This window comes from Apteryx rowi, unplaced genomic scaffold (assembly GCF_003343035.1).
Source record: "Apteryx rowi isolate R43461 unplaced genomic scaffold, aptRow1 scaffold_1073, whole genome shotgun sequence".
NCBI lineage: Eukaryota > Metazoa > Chordata > Aves > Apterygiformes > Apterygidae > Apteryx > Apteryx rowi.
The window spans coordinates 22,218-38,759 of NW_020447279.1; the positions used below are offsets into that span (position 1 = coordinate 22,218).

Here is a 16,542-nt window from a genome sequence, read left to right on the forward strand (position 1 = left end):
CCTTCTCTGGAGATATTCAAAATGCGCCTGGATGCAATCCTGTGCAATGTGCTCTAGGTGACCCTGCTTGAGCAGGGGGGTTGGACTAGATGATCTCCAGAGGTCCCTTCCAACCTCAGTGATTCTGTGATTCTGTAATGACCATGCCATTAAATCCCATGTAGGATTTGACTGTCTAAAAATTTAATTCCAGCACTCTGAATAAGCCACACCTCCAGGGATTTTTTTTTGGGGGGGGGGGGGGGGAGAGCACATGAATACCAACACACATAACGGCAGTGGAAATGCTGAGTTTAGATATTACTAGTCTATGTCATGTAATCTCTATCTGCAATAGAAAAGTAAAGTAGGACAGAGGAAACAAGAAACCCCACTTCTGTCTGAAAAAAGCTAGCAGGGAAGAAGTACCTGCACTTAAGTTACATAGAAATAACATTTCATAAAACAAGAGAATGAAAATGTGCACATCCAGAGACATTGAGGCTCTACTACCTGAGCAAAACAAAGAAAGCATACATTTGGTTTTCCTACATCAGGCACAAAACAGTGGGCAGTTTTGATTGTGTGGTGCCTTATATTGTCAAGTGACACTTATATCAAGGACTAAGGAAAGTAAGAATTGGACTAAGTCCTACCCACTCTCTTCTGCAAAGTACTATTTTCTTTAGAGAAGGTGCACGCAACACACGCATTCTATCCAAGAGATTTGCTAATATCAAGATACTGACTCTTATGAGAGATCTAGGTTTTAAGATAGTATCAGCTTCAGTAGCATTTCAAAAAATTTTTTTCTTAAATCCCTTCTGCACTGGGTAAGACGCAAAGCCAAATAACTCGCCCTTCCTTCTCAAATCTCCTTAAAACTCTTTGCAGACAGTGAATGTCTGAATCCATTTTTGTGGAAAATTCCTAATCCAACTACCACACTCCAGAAATATAAACAAAAAAAAGTTAAGCTATTGGAAGTGCTACTCTCTTCCTGTTCTAAAACAATGGTTTAGTGCCTATAGCCACTCAGCTCAGGAAGACTGCTTATGTTCTGTTGAGGGGCAGTTTCATGTTACTGCTTAGCTTAACAGCTAGCTGCCAAGAGAAGGTGAGGTACCAGTTCCTACTCTTTCCCTGGCCACTCACTCACACTCTCTCTCTTGTGCTGGCACTGGCATTGCTTTATCTGCATGATGTATTTGTTTACAGCTATAAGCTTAAAAAAAGAAAAAAAAAAACCAACCCACCCACAAACCACCCTCCCCCTCATATTTGACAATTTACTTTGCCATACCTCATTGTGGGATCAAATAAAGTGGGGAGGGAGAAGAAAAGTACAGAAGAAAAGCCTTCCTTTTGTGGGAGCAGTTCAACGTTGGAAGAGCTTAATCAGTTTATAAAGTTTCACCCCCAGTACAAGGAAGAGATTCTGATACTGAAGCATTTTAGGATCCTACAGTAAAAAACTGCACCCCCTCAAATAATGCAGCACATTATTTCAGCTATGAGTTGTCCCAGTTAGTGTTTTCATATGAATTATATAGACATATAAATGCACTGAAGATGATTTATTGTCACTAGGAGAGGCATTCCTGACTGAACTCACAGAATTTGCTCTCCCAACCTAATAAGCAGAAATTTCCAATTCCTCTCTTCTGAAAAAGTAGTGGTTCTTTCACATTCCTGCAGAGGGACTCAATGGAAAGCAACATTGACTCGACCTTTGTCAGAGAAGAGTCTGCGAGCAACATACTAACTCCAGACTAACTGCTGAGAAAGTATCTGTCCTTCCAGAATGTTTACCTGAGCCAGGAAGCTGCGTCTCTGCTGTAGGTCTGGACTTGTAAGGAAACTGACAATTTCTCCAAGAGTTTCTCCTTTAAGGAGGGTGTGTAGCAAAACAAACCCTCCTTCTTTCACTGCAGCTGCCAAATTAGAGAGAATTTCAGTGGTGTTCCCCAGAACATTTGTTGAACAGTTGTATACCAACAGGTCAGCATTGGTCAGATTTCCAGAGGGAGGACTAGATGGATCCCACTGGCTAATGGAAACTCCAGCATCTTGTAGCTGTGTTTCATTAGCTGAAATAGTTTCCAGGTTACGGTCAGTGGCAATGTAGTCCACCTGCAACAGGGGCTGAGTATTCAGAATATTTGTAACACGAGAGAAGAGATGTCCACTTCCTGCAAGAGCCTGTGAGAAAAGAAGCGGGGAGGGGGAAGGAAAACCAAGCTGAAACATGAATAATATCCAGAATTATAACTGGAACAATAGAAGAATGTGATCAGGTTACTGGAAGGTCGGAAACACTCTCTATGGCCCCATTCTGGGCTTCCAGCTAACCTCCACTATCTTCATCCTGTGACTGGTCATGTTCTCCAGTGCCACATCCAAGCAAGCCTTCAGCTCTGAAGAATCCAGCAAGCCATTGAGAAGAGGGTCATCCCGGAGGTGCATTTTCTCTTGAGTCACGATCTGTTCCAGCTCAGAATGGAGGTTTCCATTCAGTTCCAGGTGGCAGATTTCAGCAAGGATATGCTGAAGGCCCTTCTGTATGGGTGAGGACTCTGCAGCAGCCCCTACAGTTTCTAGTCCAGGAATGGCTAATTTGATCCCATGTACTGCCACCTTTGCCTGTAAGTTCTGGATCAGATCTACAGAATAAAAAGAGAAGTGAAGAGTGAGATTCTCAAATGTTGTCTCTTTTCCTTTTATGGAGGAGAGTATCTCCTCCCTCAAGTTTTTCCATTTGCTGTATCAGCTGACCAGCACCACAAATTATGGCATCCTATAACATTAGTCTAGCCACAAAGATATAGTACATGCTTCTGTACATTCTCCTAATTGACATTTTATGCAGCAGTTGCAGCCCCAAAACAAGCAGGCTTGAAGAACAGACTGTGTAGCAAGGCAATCTAACATACCAAACCTATCCCATGGCAAGGCTCTGATGGAAAGAGGGCAACTAACCGAAAACCTCTGGATGATGAGAGCTTTAGGGAGGTGGTAGTGGGAAAGCATAGTTTCTCTGTATTAAAAAACAAAACACCCACCCACCCATCACACCACACCACATGCTTTTGCTCTGTAGCTGGGTGGAAAATAGCCTGTCTAGGCTGACATCAGCAACAGAACAGAGAAAAATAAAATCCCACTAAAACATATGTAAAAACTTGGTAGACAGTATCCAGACATTACTGGGGGGGGGAGAGGGGGGAGTTAAATTCTTTTACCAAATTGAAAGATGTGTGTGAAGTCACTCTATCAGCCTAGAAAGCCAAAAATGCCATCTCTAGACATGGCAAAATTCATTGCTAAAGTCAAAGAACTTTTTAAAAATAGCAATTTATTTCCCACTGATGAAAGAACACTTAGGAGAAATGAGCTGTGCATAGTGAATGCCTCCCCATCCAAAGAGCCCTGTACTAGGTTACTGGTTTTGCAAGACTAAACGCCTTCTATTTGTTCTTGTGGCAAACACAAGCTTCCTGTGTCTCACTAAACCACTTTTCCTCCCTGGATATGCTCTTGTACCCATAACCAAATGGGAAAAAACATGTGAGCGACCAGGTTGCCCGGAGAGGTTGCGGGGTCTCCATCCTTGGAGATATTCAAAACCTGACTGGACACGGTCCTGGGCAGCCTGCTCTAGCTCACCCTGCTTGAGCAGGTAGGGGGTTGAAACAGATGATCTCCAGAGGTCCCTTCCAACCTCAAACATTCTGTGATTCTTTGTGAACTGGTCCATTGTGGCAGTTCACAGGGAGAAACAAAACAACCAAGTCATAGACTTGGGGACAAAGTAGGCTTTCCTATCAGTGTTTGAAGTAACTGGGCTGTATTTCTCCTTGAAGAAGTTGATTTGTGTCTCTCTGCTTGCAGGGACAGTTCTGTCATCTGAAACACTCACTGATATAGAAGGGCAGATGTGTCCCCCAGACACCCCCCAGTTTTACTCCTACCCACATTCTAGAAGCACCTCAGGCAGACCTAGCTTTTAGCTTATAGCAAGCTCTAAAGAAAAAGGACTCCTGCTAAGGTCTTGTACAGATACCAGCACTTTATTTCTTGAATGCAGTAAGGACTGAGCTAGCCAGAACTGTTTCTCTCAAACATTTCTGACAGGCTGAAAGATTCCACTAGTGCAGGAACAAGCCAACCCCACTCTACCTTTGCAGTGCTCCAGATGGGCATGAAGCTGGGTGCTAGAAGACAAACAGTTGCTCTCAGAATAGGGCAAAAAGCAGAATTTTTCCAGGGTGGGAGGGACTCGTTCCTGTTGTCGTCGTGGTGCCACAGAAGCATGGAGACCATTGATCTGAACACCTCCTGCTTTGAGGCTATCAAGGTAGCGGTCAACAATGACATCAAAAGCTGCAAGACAAGAAACAAATGGGTTTGTATCAAACGCTAGAAGTATTGTATTCAAGGTCAATTAGCTGAACAGTGCTTTATGAGCCCATGTTACAGAGGGAGCTGCAGAAAATCTTGGAGACTAAGAGGGTCCCCCAAAGTCCACCCTACTTTTTTGTAAGTCAAACATTCTCACATACAGCACTCAGTGAAACTATTAGAAGCCCAAGTGTGAAAGACATATTACCTTTTATATCGTCCTGATATTGACACACCTGCTCTTGATGCAGCACTGGGTCAATGCACACCGATCGAATCCTGGTAGGTAAGCGCAGACTGCGCCCAGTCTCAGCTAAAATTATCATGTGCAGCAGAGTGTCTAGGAAGGTCACCCAGTTCCCATTCCACAGAACCTTCCCTGTGTTTGCTGAAAAGGAAAAGGCAGGGAAAGTCTCACTGGGATTTTGTCAGTCAGCAGATGTAAAGAGTCACTACTTGTCAACTGCAAAGTCTGCAGCACCCAACTTCCCCTGTAAAATCCAATTATCAACTCTACATGGGAAATAACAGCTTTCCCACTGCACTGTCAAGACACATAGTCATTCTCCATTATTGTACCAAAAGTACAACACCACCCCATGAAGCACAGACAGCTTGGCCATTAATACAAATTCAATTAAAAGATCACATAATCATCACAATGACAACCATGTTCATCATTCTTCTACAGGAAGTAAATTCACCTTCACTGTTACATTCCAGAAGGCCCTGGAAAGTTGGTCCATAATTATATCCACGCAGATGCAGCTCTTGGTAAATGTCTTCTTTGGAGAGGCCAGACTTTGAGCTCATGTCTACTTGAGTCTGAAGGTCAACCAGCTGGTTATGAAAGTTATTCTGAGCAGTGTTTTCTAGGAGGGAAATCTTCCCTGATGGGCACAGTGGAAAGAATAGTAATTGTCAGTGTCAGTAAATAATGAACTTGGGTAGGCTAGGGCACGCACAGACACTTTACTCGCTTACCACTCACAGCCAGATTCCCATTCCCTGACACTTCAAAGCAGTGGGAAGCAGGCATGAGTCTCACTTCCAGCTGTGTTGATCCTGCAAGAAATATTGTAGAAGAGAGGTCTGAGAGGCCATTCACTGCCTCCAGTTTCTCTCACATCATCTCCAGACTTGCACTGCACAACATGGAATAGAGATGACCATAATACATGCTACCTGACCATATGAATTGACCTCTTAATTCAGTTATGTTGTACTCTTCCTTATATTCTTTCTTTTATGGTCTCTCTCACTTTCCCCTTGTTTCTCTTTCCCCCCACTCCCTTCATCAGAGCTTTGAAGTTGTTTCAGCACCTCTCACTCACCCTTTCTGGGAAGGATAGTTGCCTGATGAATTGTGACTTCTTCAAACATAACAGCCGTTTGCTCCATGCCCATACCAAGAGACCGTGCCAGAGTTCGCCAAGCCAGCACTAGATACCCAGTTGCTGGGTACAGGACTCTGCCATCAATGCAGTGACCAACCAAGTAGTGGTCAGGAGAGTCAGGACTCACATCTGTCAAAGAATAAAGAGTAGAGTAATAAAAATTCCCTAATGAAGAGGTCTTTCCCTTTCAATGTCTATAAGAGGTTCTAGCAGTTTCCCCAACCATCCTGCCTGGCAACATGCAGCTCTTAAAACTGCTGTCAGTCTGAACCAAGGCAATTATCTGCTCAGGTCATGTTCCTTCATGCCACTTCAAGAGCAGACCCAACCTTCTAGAGAAAATGTCTCAAGCTTCAGAAGACTGCTTCAAGGATGCTCCTTTGAGTTTCTTTTTCCATAGTGTTACAAAAAAATGTAAAGGTAAAGAGAGGGGAGGGGGAAGGGACAGGCACACACACCAATATTGTAGACTGAAGCTGATGTAGAGCCTTTGGAACCTGCTGGAAAGTCTTCAGCTTTTGGAACATCCCAGTCCTGGTTGTGGTCCCATTTTATATACGGAGAAATAAGGGGGGTTCCCACTGGGACAGGGTATTCCACAAGTGGGAACAAGTTATTTCCAAGAACATTTATCCTAGGAAGACAAAAAAGGATCAAGTTGGGGGGGGGGGGCGGGGAGGAAGAGAGAGAGGGGAAAAAAAAAAAAAGTTGACCATAGTACTTAAGAAGTCAGACAGTAATAGTTCATGGGACACCTGGAGAAGTGTCAGACATGGAGCCCAGGAACACCACAGCCAAATTTGTAATCCTAACAATCCATGAGATTCAAAGTTTATTTCCATGAGCTAGTCCAGGTTCCTAGGCCTCTGGAATGGGGCTCCTTCCCTTTGAAAGGCACCTTCCCAGCCCAAGCAGTTTGTAACCCAAGGCAATTTTTCCTAAGTGGCATAACTATATAAAGCAAAGATGTAAATCCCATCCTTTTTCACATTTGTTAAAGCAGTATCTCAATTCTTGTGAAGACAAGCATGCTAGGAAAGAGATCCGAATTCTCTCCCAACTGATAATCCACTCACCCTTCTCCCTTAGTCTCCTTACCCAGTCAAATGAATCTTTCCAGTCTGTGTTAGGAAGAACTCCAGGTTATTTTTGTGGTCTCTCTTCATCAAAGGTAGAATGGTGCAAGTTGGTTTCAAAGTTCTCCTCAAGATAGCCTGGTCAAGTAGAGTTCAGAAATCACTGCTGGAAGGCATCACTTTCTTCTTTGTCCCTGAATTTATTTCTCTACAGATCTCAAACCGCTTCTGTGCCAAGAGCTCTGTGCTAGGTGCTAGAATGTACACCATTTTAAGCAGGAAGAGAAAGAGTAGCAGAATAGCCACCTCCCAGCCACCAAAGAAGCTGCATTTCTTGTAAGGCAGAACCTACGTAATATTCATAAAATTCTGCCAAATCACAAACCTCCCTTTCCCAAGCAGACTGTTAAGTAGAGTCAAAAGCTGCACTTCAAGAACTGCAAGAACATCCTCTCGAGTCTCCCACTCACACAGACACACACAGAGCTTAGGTCCTTGCTCCCAGGATCAGCCCTTTTCAGTCTGAAGCATCCCACAGCATTTTCCAAACAATAGYTATTAGACCAAAAACCTTGCCCTGGACATCTGCTCTTTAATTTGGTGCTGCATCTTTAAATGGGAGAAGGAAGAGGGAGAGAAAAGCCAGGACACCCTCAAACCCAGTTGATAAAATCCTTAATTGTTTGCATTAGAGTCCAGAATTGTATGATGATTCCAACATGAAGCACCAAAAAAATCTTTTCCACTGGGGGGAGGTGGGGAAATCTGTCTAAAGTGCTCTGCTCTGATTCTGCCTTACTCTGTCTGTCTGGAAGTCACTTTCAAAGTACACATAAGCCCAACATGACATAATAAATATATACTGGACTGGAACTCAGAAGCATTATACAACCCTGAAATTTGATTCCCAAATAACTATGATTCTGCTTACACTTTTCACCTCTAGAATGCCACATAGCAAACAAAAAGAACCAGCCCTTGAGCTTTTTCAGGGACAAGCACAAGATCCATGGCATTGATCCTGTGGGGAAAGCACATCCTTGTGGACTGCAGGGAGACTTTCATCCACTTTACAGCCTCAAAAGGGGACAAAATTGGAAAAAGGTACTGACTATTTATACACTTGTATTCAAGAAGTAGGCTTCACAGCACGCATGCTACGTAGTGACTGGCAGTCAGGACCTAAGTATTGCCCTACACAAGGTGGCTAAACACAGTTGTCCAAGAGTTGTAATCCACTTCCCCAGTTAGGCTTCTCAGACAACGAAGGCAGATCCTTCCAATATCATCTAAGTCTCAGGAAGTTCCCCAAAATACACCTCTAACCATAGTTTAGAAAAAGAAAACATTTTTAGTGGCATTCTGAAAAAGGTGAAGTGTACAAGACATTTTGTGAACAGCTGATGTTATAGATGCCGAAGCATTTGCGAAGCTGATCAGAGCACCTGTTGCCATACAAGTTTGCTTTTAGCTATAGTCAACTTAATTAGTATCTTCTCAAATAATGTTGCTGATAAGCGGAGCAAGACTTTGCTTCAGCACAATGATAAGCTGATAATCAGATTTCCTGGAAGATGGGGGAAAATGTGAGGGAGAGGACCTACTTCCCCAAACATTCCCCCCACCCCACAAACATGCCGCCCCCACCCCCCACCCCCCCGAGTCCAAAGGCACAGCCTAGCTTTTTTACCTTGATCATTTAGGCCAAAGTTTTCTAAGGAAAAAAACAAAAAAACAACACAAACAAAAACACCCACAACTTTAGTGGATTAATGCTTTAGTGGATTAACACTTGGACATTCTCACAGCTTCTAAAAATTAATTAGAAATGCTGTTCATTTTCAGCTCTTATTGAGGCAGAGAGGAAGAAATGGAGGAATGGACACCACATACTCCAAATGTCCTCAAACTTAATGGAGCATGGCTAAAAACCATACATCTTAGTACTAGTGTAAGTTATTTTTATTTGGGAGCAGGGACTCGAATCTTCCTTCCTTGAAGATTTATATGATATAGAGTGACTGAATATTTTTAAGAGATACAACACTGCATATTGTATTCTTTTAATTAGTTACATTAGTGTAGCATTATGTTTCCTTTCTCACTGAGCTGCTATGGCTGTGCAAGTTTGATGATGAAACTTTTCAAATGAAGTAAAAGAGATCAGTACTGATTGAACTAGCGGAGAGGAAAGGGGAGAGGAGGGAAGGGGAAAAAAGTGTGAACAAAAACCACCCCTCCACTAAATTCAAGGCACAGATGGTGATAAAACATTTTCATAGAGAAGGCCTGTTATTCTTGCTCCACCCCGCCCCGACAATGTCATTTATCCCCACTGCATCCAAATAACTATTGAGGGCTGGGGGATGGACGAGAAAGAGGCTCTCCTATCAAAATAAGGATCTAGGCCTGACCCTTTCAGTTTGGCGAGGACTGACAACATTACAGCCCAAGCTATTAAGGCTTCACATTCTTCCTCCCTGCTGCRTTCTTTGCACACACACTATTTGATCCAAATGACTAAGGGCTTTTCCTACTCATTGCACAGTTCAGTGAGCTGACTATCAGCTATCTGAAATGCATGGCAATGAATAAAGGCAACTATGTGAATGTGTGGGTGGGGAAGTGGTAATGTGTTGGGACATGCCTCTCTCTCTCTTTTTTTTTTTGTAATCCTAAATGTGGGAGAGACTTGAAAGCACTGGAGGGAGAAAGTATTTTCAGAACTAGAAAAGCAGTATTCCTCAGTTCTCAGACTCTCAGTCTCCTTCCTACAGTAGCATACCAATATAGTAGCCTACTGACATAATTGAATACRATACCTGTAAGAGAGCATGTGGAGCAATCTCCACTACAACAGCATTCTCTGGAACATGCTTCAGACCTTCATGGAACAGCACTGGATTCACCAGGTTGTTCACGTGATACTCTGCAGAGGAATTCCTAGCCAGATCACTCTGCCACTGAGATTCGGGGATAGATGTACTGATCCACCGTGCTGAACGAGGTTTAGGGTGTGGAATGACCTACAGACAGATAAGATAGAGGAAGATGAGGAAAAGTTACAGGTTATAGATGACAATAAGACAGGAAAAGCAAGCCCACCCCTCCATCTCCTCCCTTTATGGGCCATTTTTCTCAGCTTGATTACTCAGGACATCCTTCTGCTTGAGGCCACAGCATGTTTAACCGTAGGTATCACAGAGGTCTACACACTCTTCAAAAGATTTCCTTCCCTCCTAAAAAAAAGGAGTCCCCTTAAGCTTAACACCACCTATACTCAAACCACAGCTGTTCCAGAATAAGCCAAGTGAGCAATAATTGAGCAATATTACCTTTTTCAGGGCACTGAGCAGCACTGGTGCAATAGATGCCATGTAATAGGAATGAAATGCAACCCCAGCACTGCGCACCTCCTTTGCGAACACACCATCCTTTTTCAGTTTGGCTACAAATTCATTCACAGAGTCCTAAGAAGAGGAATAGAAGTGCATTAAACATAAAAGCCTGCAACATATTTGGGGATCTGGATGAATTGCTGTACTCCCCCCATACGCGCCATCACTTGACACTTAGAGGGAGCCATACCCTGTGATGCAGTTATTGTCCTTCTGAGTCTTATCATCCATCTCTCATTATGCCCATGGCTGTAACATTATTCAGCATGAGAGATCTGTAATTACTAGCTCACTAGGGCACTAACACCACTTTCTTTCACAGGACATTTGAGTGTTTAAGTTCATAAAAAGCACCGTGTCCCCTTCCACCACTTCACTCCAGCTTCCCTTTGCAAGAAGCTGAGCCCTAACTTGGCTTCACATTTTCTCCAAACAGGAACTTCCCAAGTCCCAATCACAGCTCTGGTGTGTACCAAATTAGTTTCTTGCTCACCAGAGGCCCCGAAACAGTGACAGTATCTTCAGAATTGTGACAGGCCGGTACCACATTTGGAGGACAGCGATGCTTACATTCCTCCCATGTCAGACCTGTAGAAGGAAGATCTCTGGACAACACAAGTCTTTCTAGCAGTGAGCTGTGAGCCTCATGAAGGGAGGCAATCACACACACAGAATCTGGCCATCTATTACATGGATATAAGTAACTGAAAAAACTTGAACTCAGTATCAGATTATGGAAAAACATATGCAGCAGTCTGAGATAAATTCTATGGTAAGCGTCATGTATTTAATATCAAACAAAAGAAAGCCTAATTAGATAGCCCTTTGGAGCATTAGTTAAAATAAGAAGATTATAACAAGTGATCTAGTCATCAAACCTACCGCATTAGACCTGCAACAGCTTTTCTCTGAAAAGAAGTGTTTCAGAGTTTTTAATGACCACTGTGCCAACAATAAGAAGCAGAAAAAAAAACGTGCAGCAAATAACCACTTTATTCAAAAACATATGAGACATCATAAAGCCAGACAAGACAAACTGCTGGGTTTATAGCTCAAAACTTCACCAAATAGTGGCCAAAACTACATCCTTTACTTTTCTCAGAGACACGGAAACACTGAACAAAGCTTGTCTAAGGGGAGCTTCTTCCTAAGTGTTAGTACACAAGAGCCAGTCCTATCATCAGGTTCTCAACCTCAAGTTATAATGGCAGTAAATTCTACAAGCCATTTGTTCAATACAGAAAAGTGTCTTACTGGTTTCATGCCTCATTCTTCTGTACGTCAGAAATCTCCCTTTTTGTCTCTTTAAATCAAGAGACAAAAACCCCAGCGCCTTAGATTTTCATCTCTTTTCAAGCAGATTATCAGACTTCTGTCATTTGTCACCTGCCAATAAACCTCTCCATTTCCACTTAGTTTTGGATGGATGACCAAAATTCTACTGTATTCCAGGTCGGAGGTTACTACCATTATATTAATTTCAGTATTTTATATCCCATTCTACATCAGGAAAGAAAAGGACAAGAGGCAGCAGTAGCTAAAACTGTATAGACCTGGTTGTCTCCGCCAACACATTTCAGAGCCCGATTTTATCCTAATACTATACAACAAGGAACAGATGTACTTTCCTCTATCACTCATTTGGTAAGAATCTACTTTTAGCTACCTACCGACAGCAGCCATTCCTCCTGGGGGTAATTTGGCCTCTTTAACACATCGCCCTCGCCAATAAGCGGCAAGAATGGCTTCTTCATGACTTAAGGAATTATCTGCATAGCCACAAGCTAGTTCTCCCACTGAGTGGCCCAAAATCCCATCAGGTTGCAGACCTGCAGCCGTCAGCATGTCAATCTGGGCAATCTGCAGGGAAAAGTAGGATTAGTGATTCCACACCAGACTAAGCAGGCATCATACCTCAACAAAGGGTATGTTACACAGCAGGAAGTATATTACAAAATGGCTTTTCTGTACACACATTCTTCTTGGCCTCACTGCCATTTTCTTCACAAGTGCAGTTCCAGTCTCATTTCAAAGCAAGCTCAAGAATCATTATGCAACTCCAGTATTGTCTGGGCCTCTCCACTACCTAGATTTCCACTAGGAAGTTATTTCCAACAATAGGATGTTGCAGAAGAGCATGTCTGTACAGAACAGAGTCAAGGCCAGCTTTCCAGATCACTTTAAAACTATGCCTCTTATTAAGAGACATTGAATCCCACACTGACATTCATCCAGAATTAGAAGGACTTTATTTAACTTCATTAAGTTCATTTTCAGAAGAAGTTTTAGAAGGTAAAATACAGAAGTATTCTATAGAACCTTGATTGTTGGCACAAACATTTACACAAAACTTCAGGCATTCCTCAGTCTCTTAAAGGAAGAAGCTGCCCCACATACACACATGCGCACAAATCGGTTTAGGACAACATTCCCCCAAACCTCTTCAAAACAACAGGACCCAAAACTATCAAGGATGCAACACACTCTGCTATTAGAGGTATATTTCTAACAGATCACTGTCATCTGCTGATTACACAAACTTACTAATCAGTATTAATTTATACAATGTTTTACCAAACAGACACATTAGCAGAGCCTACTCATATGGATTGAGACGAGGAAAAGGTCCATGTCCCCCTCCACCAGTCATTCAGTCTTACCTGAATAGCAGCTAGTCCAACAAATGCATGGACAGTGTCATCAAAAGTGTTCTCATCTGCATGCAGGAGCAGGTCCGAGACCTTCAGCCCTGTGTCCTTCAAAGCCTCATCTGAACGCAATATAGACTGGCGAAACAGATCCAGCTTCATCAGGCTCAGGCCCATACCTTTCCACTGTGTTCCCATGCCTGCAGGATAAGCAAGGAGAAGGTGAGCTTTGGTAACGCCCAATAAAAGGAGCGGACATCACATACTTGCTCTGGCAGTGAGAGAATTCTATCTGCGAGCAAAACATTGTACATTTCTAATACCTTCTAAATTAAACACTGCTTTTCATTCTTCTGGACTTCGCTATCATCAGAAGATAGCTAAATTGGAAGGATTAGATAGAACACAGGGAACATGAGTCTCCTACACTTAGCAAAAGGCTGCATAATAGTACCTCAGGCTAGAGAGTGGAAGAAAACGCTAAATAGAGCGGAGGGTCCAATAGCTCAAACGTCAGATCCACAAAGGAATGCGGAAGCCTGGACCCACTGCTGTGGTGTTACCTGAGCAGATGTACCAGAGTGGTCTAACAGATGCTTGAACTTGCTGGACCTCTTTTACGTCACTCTCACTGCCAACTAGCGTGTAGCCCCTGTAGGGCATGGAAGATACAGGAATCGCAGAGATATCACTGAGCAGGCTTATAAACGGGCTGCATCCTCCATGTTTTCTGCTCTCTTGAATTAGTATTTCCACAGCTTCCTGTGTTCTGCCACAGATTTGGACCAGTCGCGGCAAGTTACAGGTCTCCAGAGGCTGGCGTTTCTTCTCATTTGGCCTCAGAATGACATGAGCGTTAGAACCTCCAAAGCCAAAAGAATTGATACTGACAAGGCCACCTTTCACTGGTGTTGGTTTACAAACCACCTGCAAAGAGCCATCTTGTAAGGCAGGAATATCTGGATTTGGGGTATTGAAATGAAGATTTGGAGCCCACAGCCCATGTTCCAGAGAGAGAATGACCTGAAAGAGACAGAGTAGTCTGTGTTCCACATTTTCTTGTAGAAAACACTCTTTTGTTATTATCGTTTTACTATAAATGATTACATAGCATACACTTGAGCGCCATGGCTTTTATAGAAGTTTGAGAGTACAGTGAGTATACACCAGAGTCACCAAGAGGCTTTGTCTTGGCTATACAGTAATTAGGCCGAGTAGTTCAAAAATACAAATAAGCTGTTCCCTCCCACACCAGAATTTAAGTAAGGTGACCTTGGCAAATGGTAGTTTCCTTTCTACCTGTTCATATACATAATGGATTTTCAAGTCTGAAATCAGATACTTCCAGGATCTATTTTCCTAACTGGCATCTCACATATAAAGCATTTTATGGAATCCCAAAAGAAAATGTTTACAATAACTTCAGACTGCCTGAGACAGTAGCTGTCTTCGAGACAGTTGGCTTGGTGTATTTTCTGGCTTGGTTTCAAGGATCCTTTATCTGCCATTCTGATTAACTTCCAAATGTTAAAATATCAAGTGCTGCCCAACTGTTAGAGAACCAGAAACTGTTAGAGAGCCAGAGTTTCCAACATCCTTCCAAACAAAGCTTCAGGTGCTTTCAAGATACCAGATCTGGGAATCAGACCTAATACAACTTAAGAAAAACATAGGAAGAGACACTTCCAGAACAGGCATGGTAGGTGTTAGGGGCYGATATATCCAGCAGTAGGTTCTGATACAAAGTTAACTGAGAAAACTTATGGAAAAGAGTGAGAAAACATGATATGTCAGAGAAGCCTACAAAAGAGAAATCATGTCTCCTTTTCACAGTTCTGCACCCTTTCTAAGGAACACAGAGACTAGGAAAGAGCACTTCAGAGTTATGATCCTGTCCTGACAGATGACAGCAGAACTGCACTAAGCAAACTGCTTACAACCTACAATGTAGTAACACGGGAGAGGTTTATTTTATGAGTCAGTCATCATTCCTTCTACTGAAGGAGGTCTCAGCCTAGATGATAGAAATTAAAAAGTAAATTTTCATCTGAAAAGAGATGGACACTGCAGTTTTCAAGCTTTATTTGCAGACAAGGTTATTCACAGGGAGTAGTATGTATTCAGGCCATAATAACCACTTTGAAGAGCCTAAAGTACTAGCAGTAACAATGCACATTGCTTCAGTCTGCATGGCTCTAAGGTTTTCCATAATAGGCTTACAACCAAGCATGAACATTAGCTAGATCTCCGATAAGCAGTTTAGGAGCCAAGACTGATAGATGATTGTCTGTCTACAGCAATAGTTAGTAGGCCAGCTGGTTGCTAAGACAACCAGCTATTCAAGCTGGTAGCCTGACATCCTGAAGAACTCACCTGGCTTCTTGCCAACACAAGAGACAGACAGAAGAGGAAGAAAAGACACATCCCTGACAAACAGCCGGAAGGATCAGCTACTCTTTTGGCACTGAGAGCCCAAACTGCCTCTTTGGTCAATGTCAGCTACCCAAAACATTTAAATTGTTCTACTTGTACCTCCCCCAAACCCAAATGACTTATAGTGCATTTCTGCTGGAAGTTCTGGTGTGAGAACAATCAATAAGGTGATCACAAAGCCTTTATTCCGAGCACAGTTTGAGCTCCTGTAGAATTCAGAACAGGAGGATTAAAAATGTATGCGTATATTAACACACCCCCACCAAGGGTCACCTGAGCAATCATGTCCAGCTGGCAGCATAATCACCTGAGCTTTCAGAAATATTTGCAGATGAAGCAAGGAGTAATGAAATAATAAGCGAGAATCACCTGAATTCATTATAAGCTTACATCTTATCCTGGCTCAGTGCAAGCTTTCTTAAAAGCCAACATTTTCCTTCTCAAGCTATGCATTACCTTCGCTAATGCAGCAAGCCCAGAGGCAGGTTCTGGATGACCCATGTTTGACTTTGTTGAGCCAATCAACAGTGGCTCTCTCTCACACTGGCAGAAGACATTTACAATGCCACTTACTTCCTGTGGATCACCAACCTAGTAAGAAAACAATCAGTGACAATTAGCTAACACTTCTAAAATGCATTGCGGAAGAAACAAATCTGAAAAACTAAGATATTTGGGTAAAATCCAAAAGTGGTGAAGCAGTACACATTCCAGTAACTGATGTAAAGGGAAAAATACAGTTCCTTCATGTTTATTTTGAAAGAACAAGAAATAATTTGAAGGAGGAGTGTGACAAGGGGTTCATGGGAAGACAACAGGGAGAAAACAAACAAACAAAAACCCAGAGCAGGCCATGCTCACCTTGGTGCCTGTCCCATGAGCTTCAACATACTCCACTTCTGCTGGTTTGATACCACATTCTCTGTACAAAGAGCTGACCAACTGCTGCTGCATCTCTCCAGATGGGAACGTCACACCTAGGACCAAAATTGCCATCAATTCCTCTCTCCCATTAGATGCTTCCTGTTCTGGTTTTAGTGTCCTTTTAACTGGTTAGGTCTACATCTCAAAAAAAAAAAAAAAAAAAAAAAAAAAAAAAAAAAGACCAAGTAAACCTTTTCAGGATTTATACCTATGGCTTTGGCATGGGGTACAACAAGCCTATCATGCTCTTTGGAAGATGAAGAGGATCCAGCAGTGGAGCTAAATC

At 42.6% G+C, this 16,542-nt stretch overlaps 1 protein-coding gene across 1 annotated transcript in view; it reads right to left on the reverse strand.

The window, feature by feature from the left end:
- Positions 1 to 16,542, reverse strand: part of FASN (fatty acid synthase) — a 49,434-nt gene that overhangs the window by 21,086 nt on the left and 11,806 nt on the right. The window contains exons 7-23 of the mRNA XM_026071115.1: positions 16,194 to 16,309; positions 15,789 to 15,923; positions 13,463 to 13,922; positions 12,912 to 13,099; positions 11,922 to 12,111; positions 10,745 to 10,839; positions 10,189 to 10,323; positions 9,676 to 9,879; positions 6,876 to 6,991; positions 6,236 to 6,411; positions 5,715 to 5,906; positions 5,365 to 5,445; positions 5,085 to 5,270; positions 4,589 to 4,768; positions 4,159 to 4,362; positions 2,332 to 2,642; positions 1,792 to 2,181 (exon numbers count right to left, since the gene is read on the reverse strand). Of these exons, the coding sequence (XP_025926900.1) occupies positions 1,792 to 2,181; positions 2,332 to 2,642; positions 4,159 to 4,362; positions 4,589 to 4,768; positions 5,085 to 5,270; positions 5,365 to 5,445; positions 5,715 to 5,906; positions 6,236 to 6,411; positions 6,876 to 6,991; positions 9,676 to 9,879; positions 10,189 to 10,323; positions 10,745 to 10,839; positions 11,922 to 12,111; positions 12,912 to 13,099; positions 13,463 to 13,922; positions 15,789 to 15,923; positions 16,194 to 16,309 (3,359 nt within the window). The remainder of the gene's footprint in view (positions 1 to 1,791; positions 2,182 to 2,331; positions 2,643 to 4,158; positions 4,363 to 4,588; positions 4,769 to 5,084; positions 5,271 to 5,364; positions 5,446 to 5,714; positions 5,907 to 6,235; positions 6,412 to 6,875; positions 6,992 to 9,675; positions 9,880 to 10,188; positions 10,324 to 10,744; positions 10,840 to 11,921; positions 12,112 to 12,911; positions 13,100 to 13,462; positions 13,923 to 15,788; positions 15,924 to 16,193; positions 16,310 to 16,542) is intronic.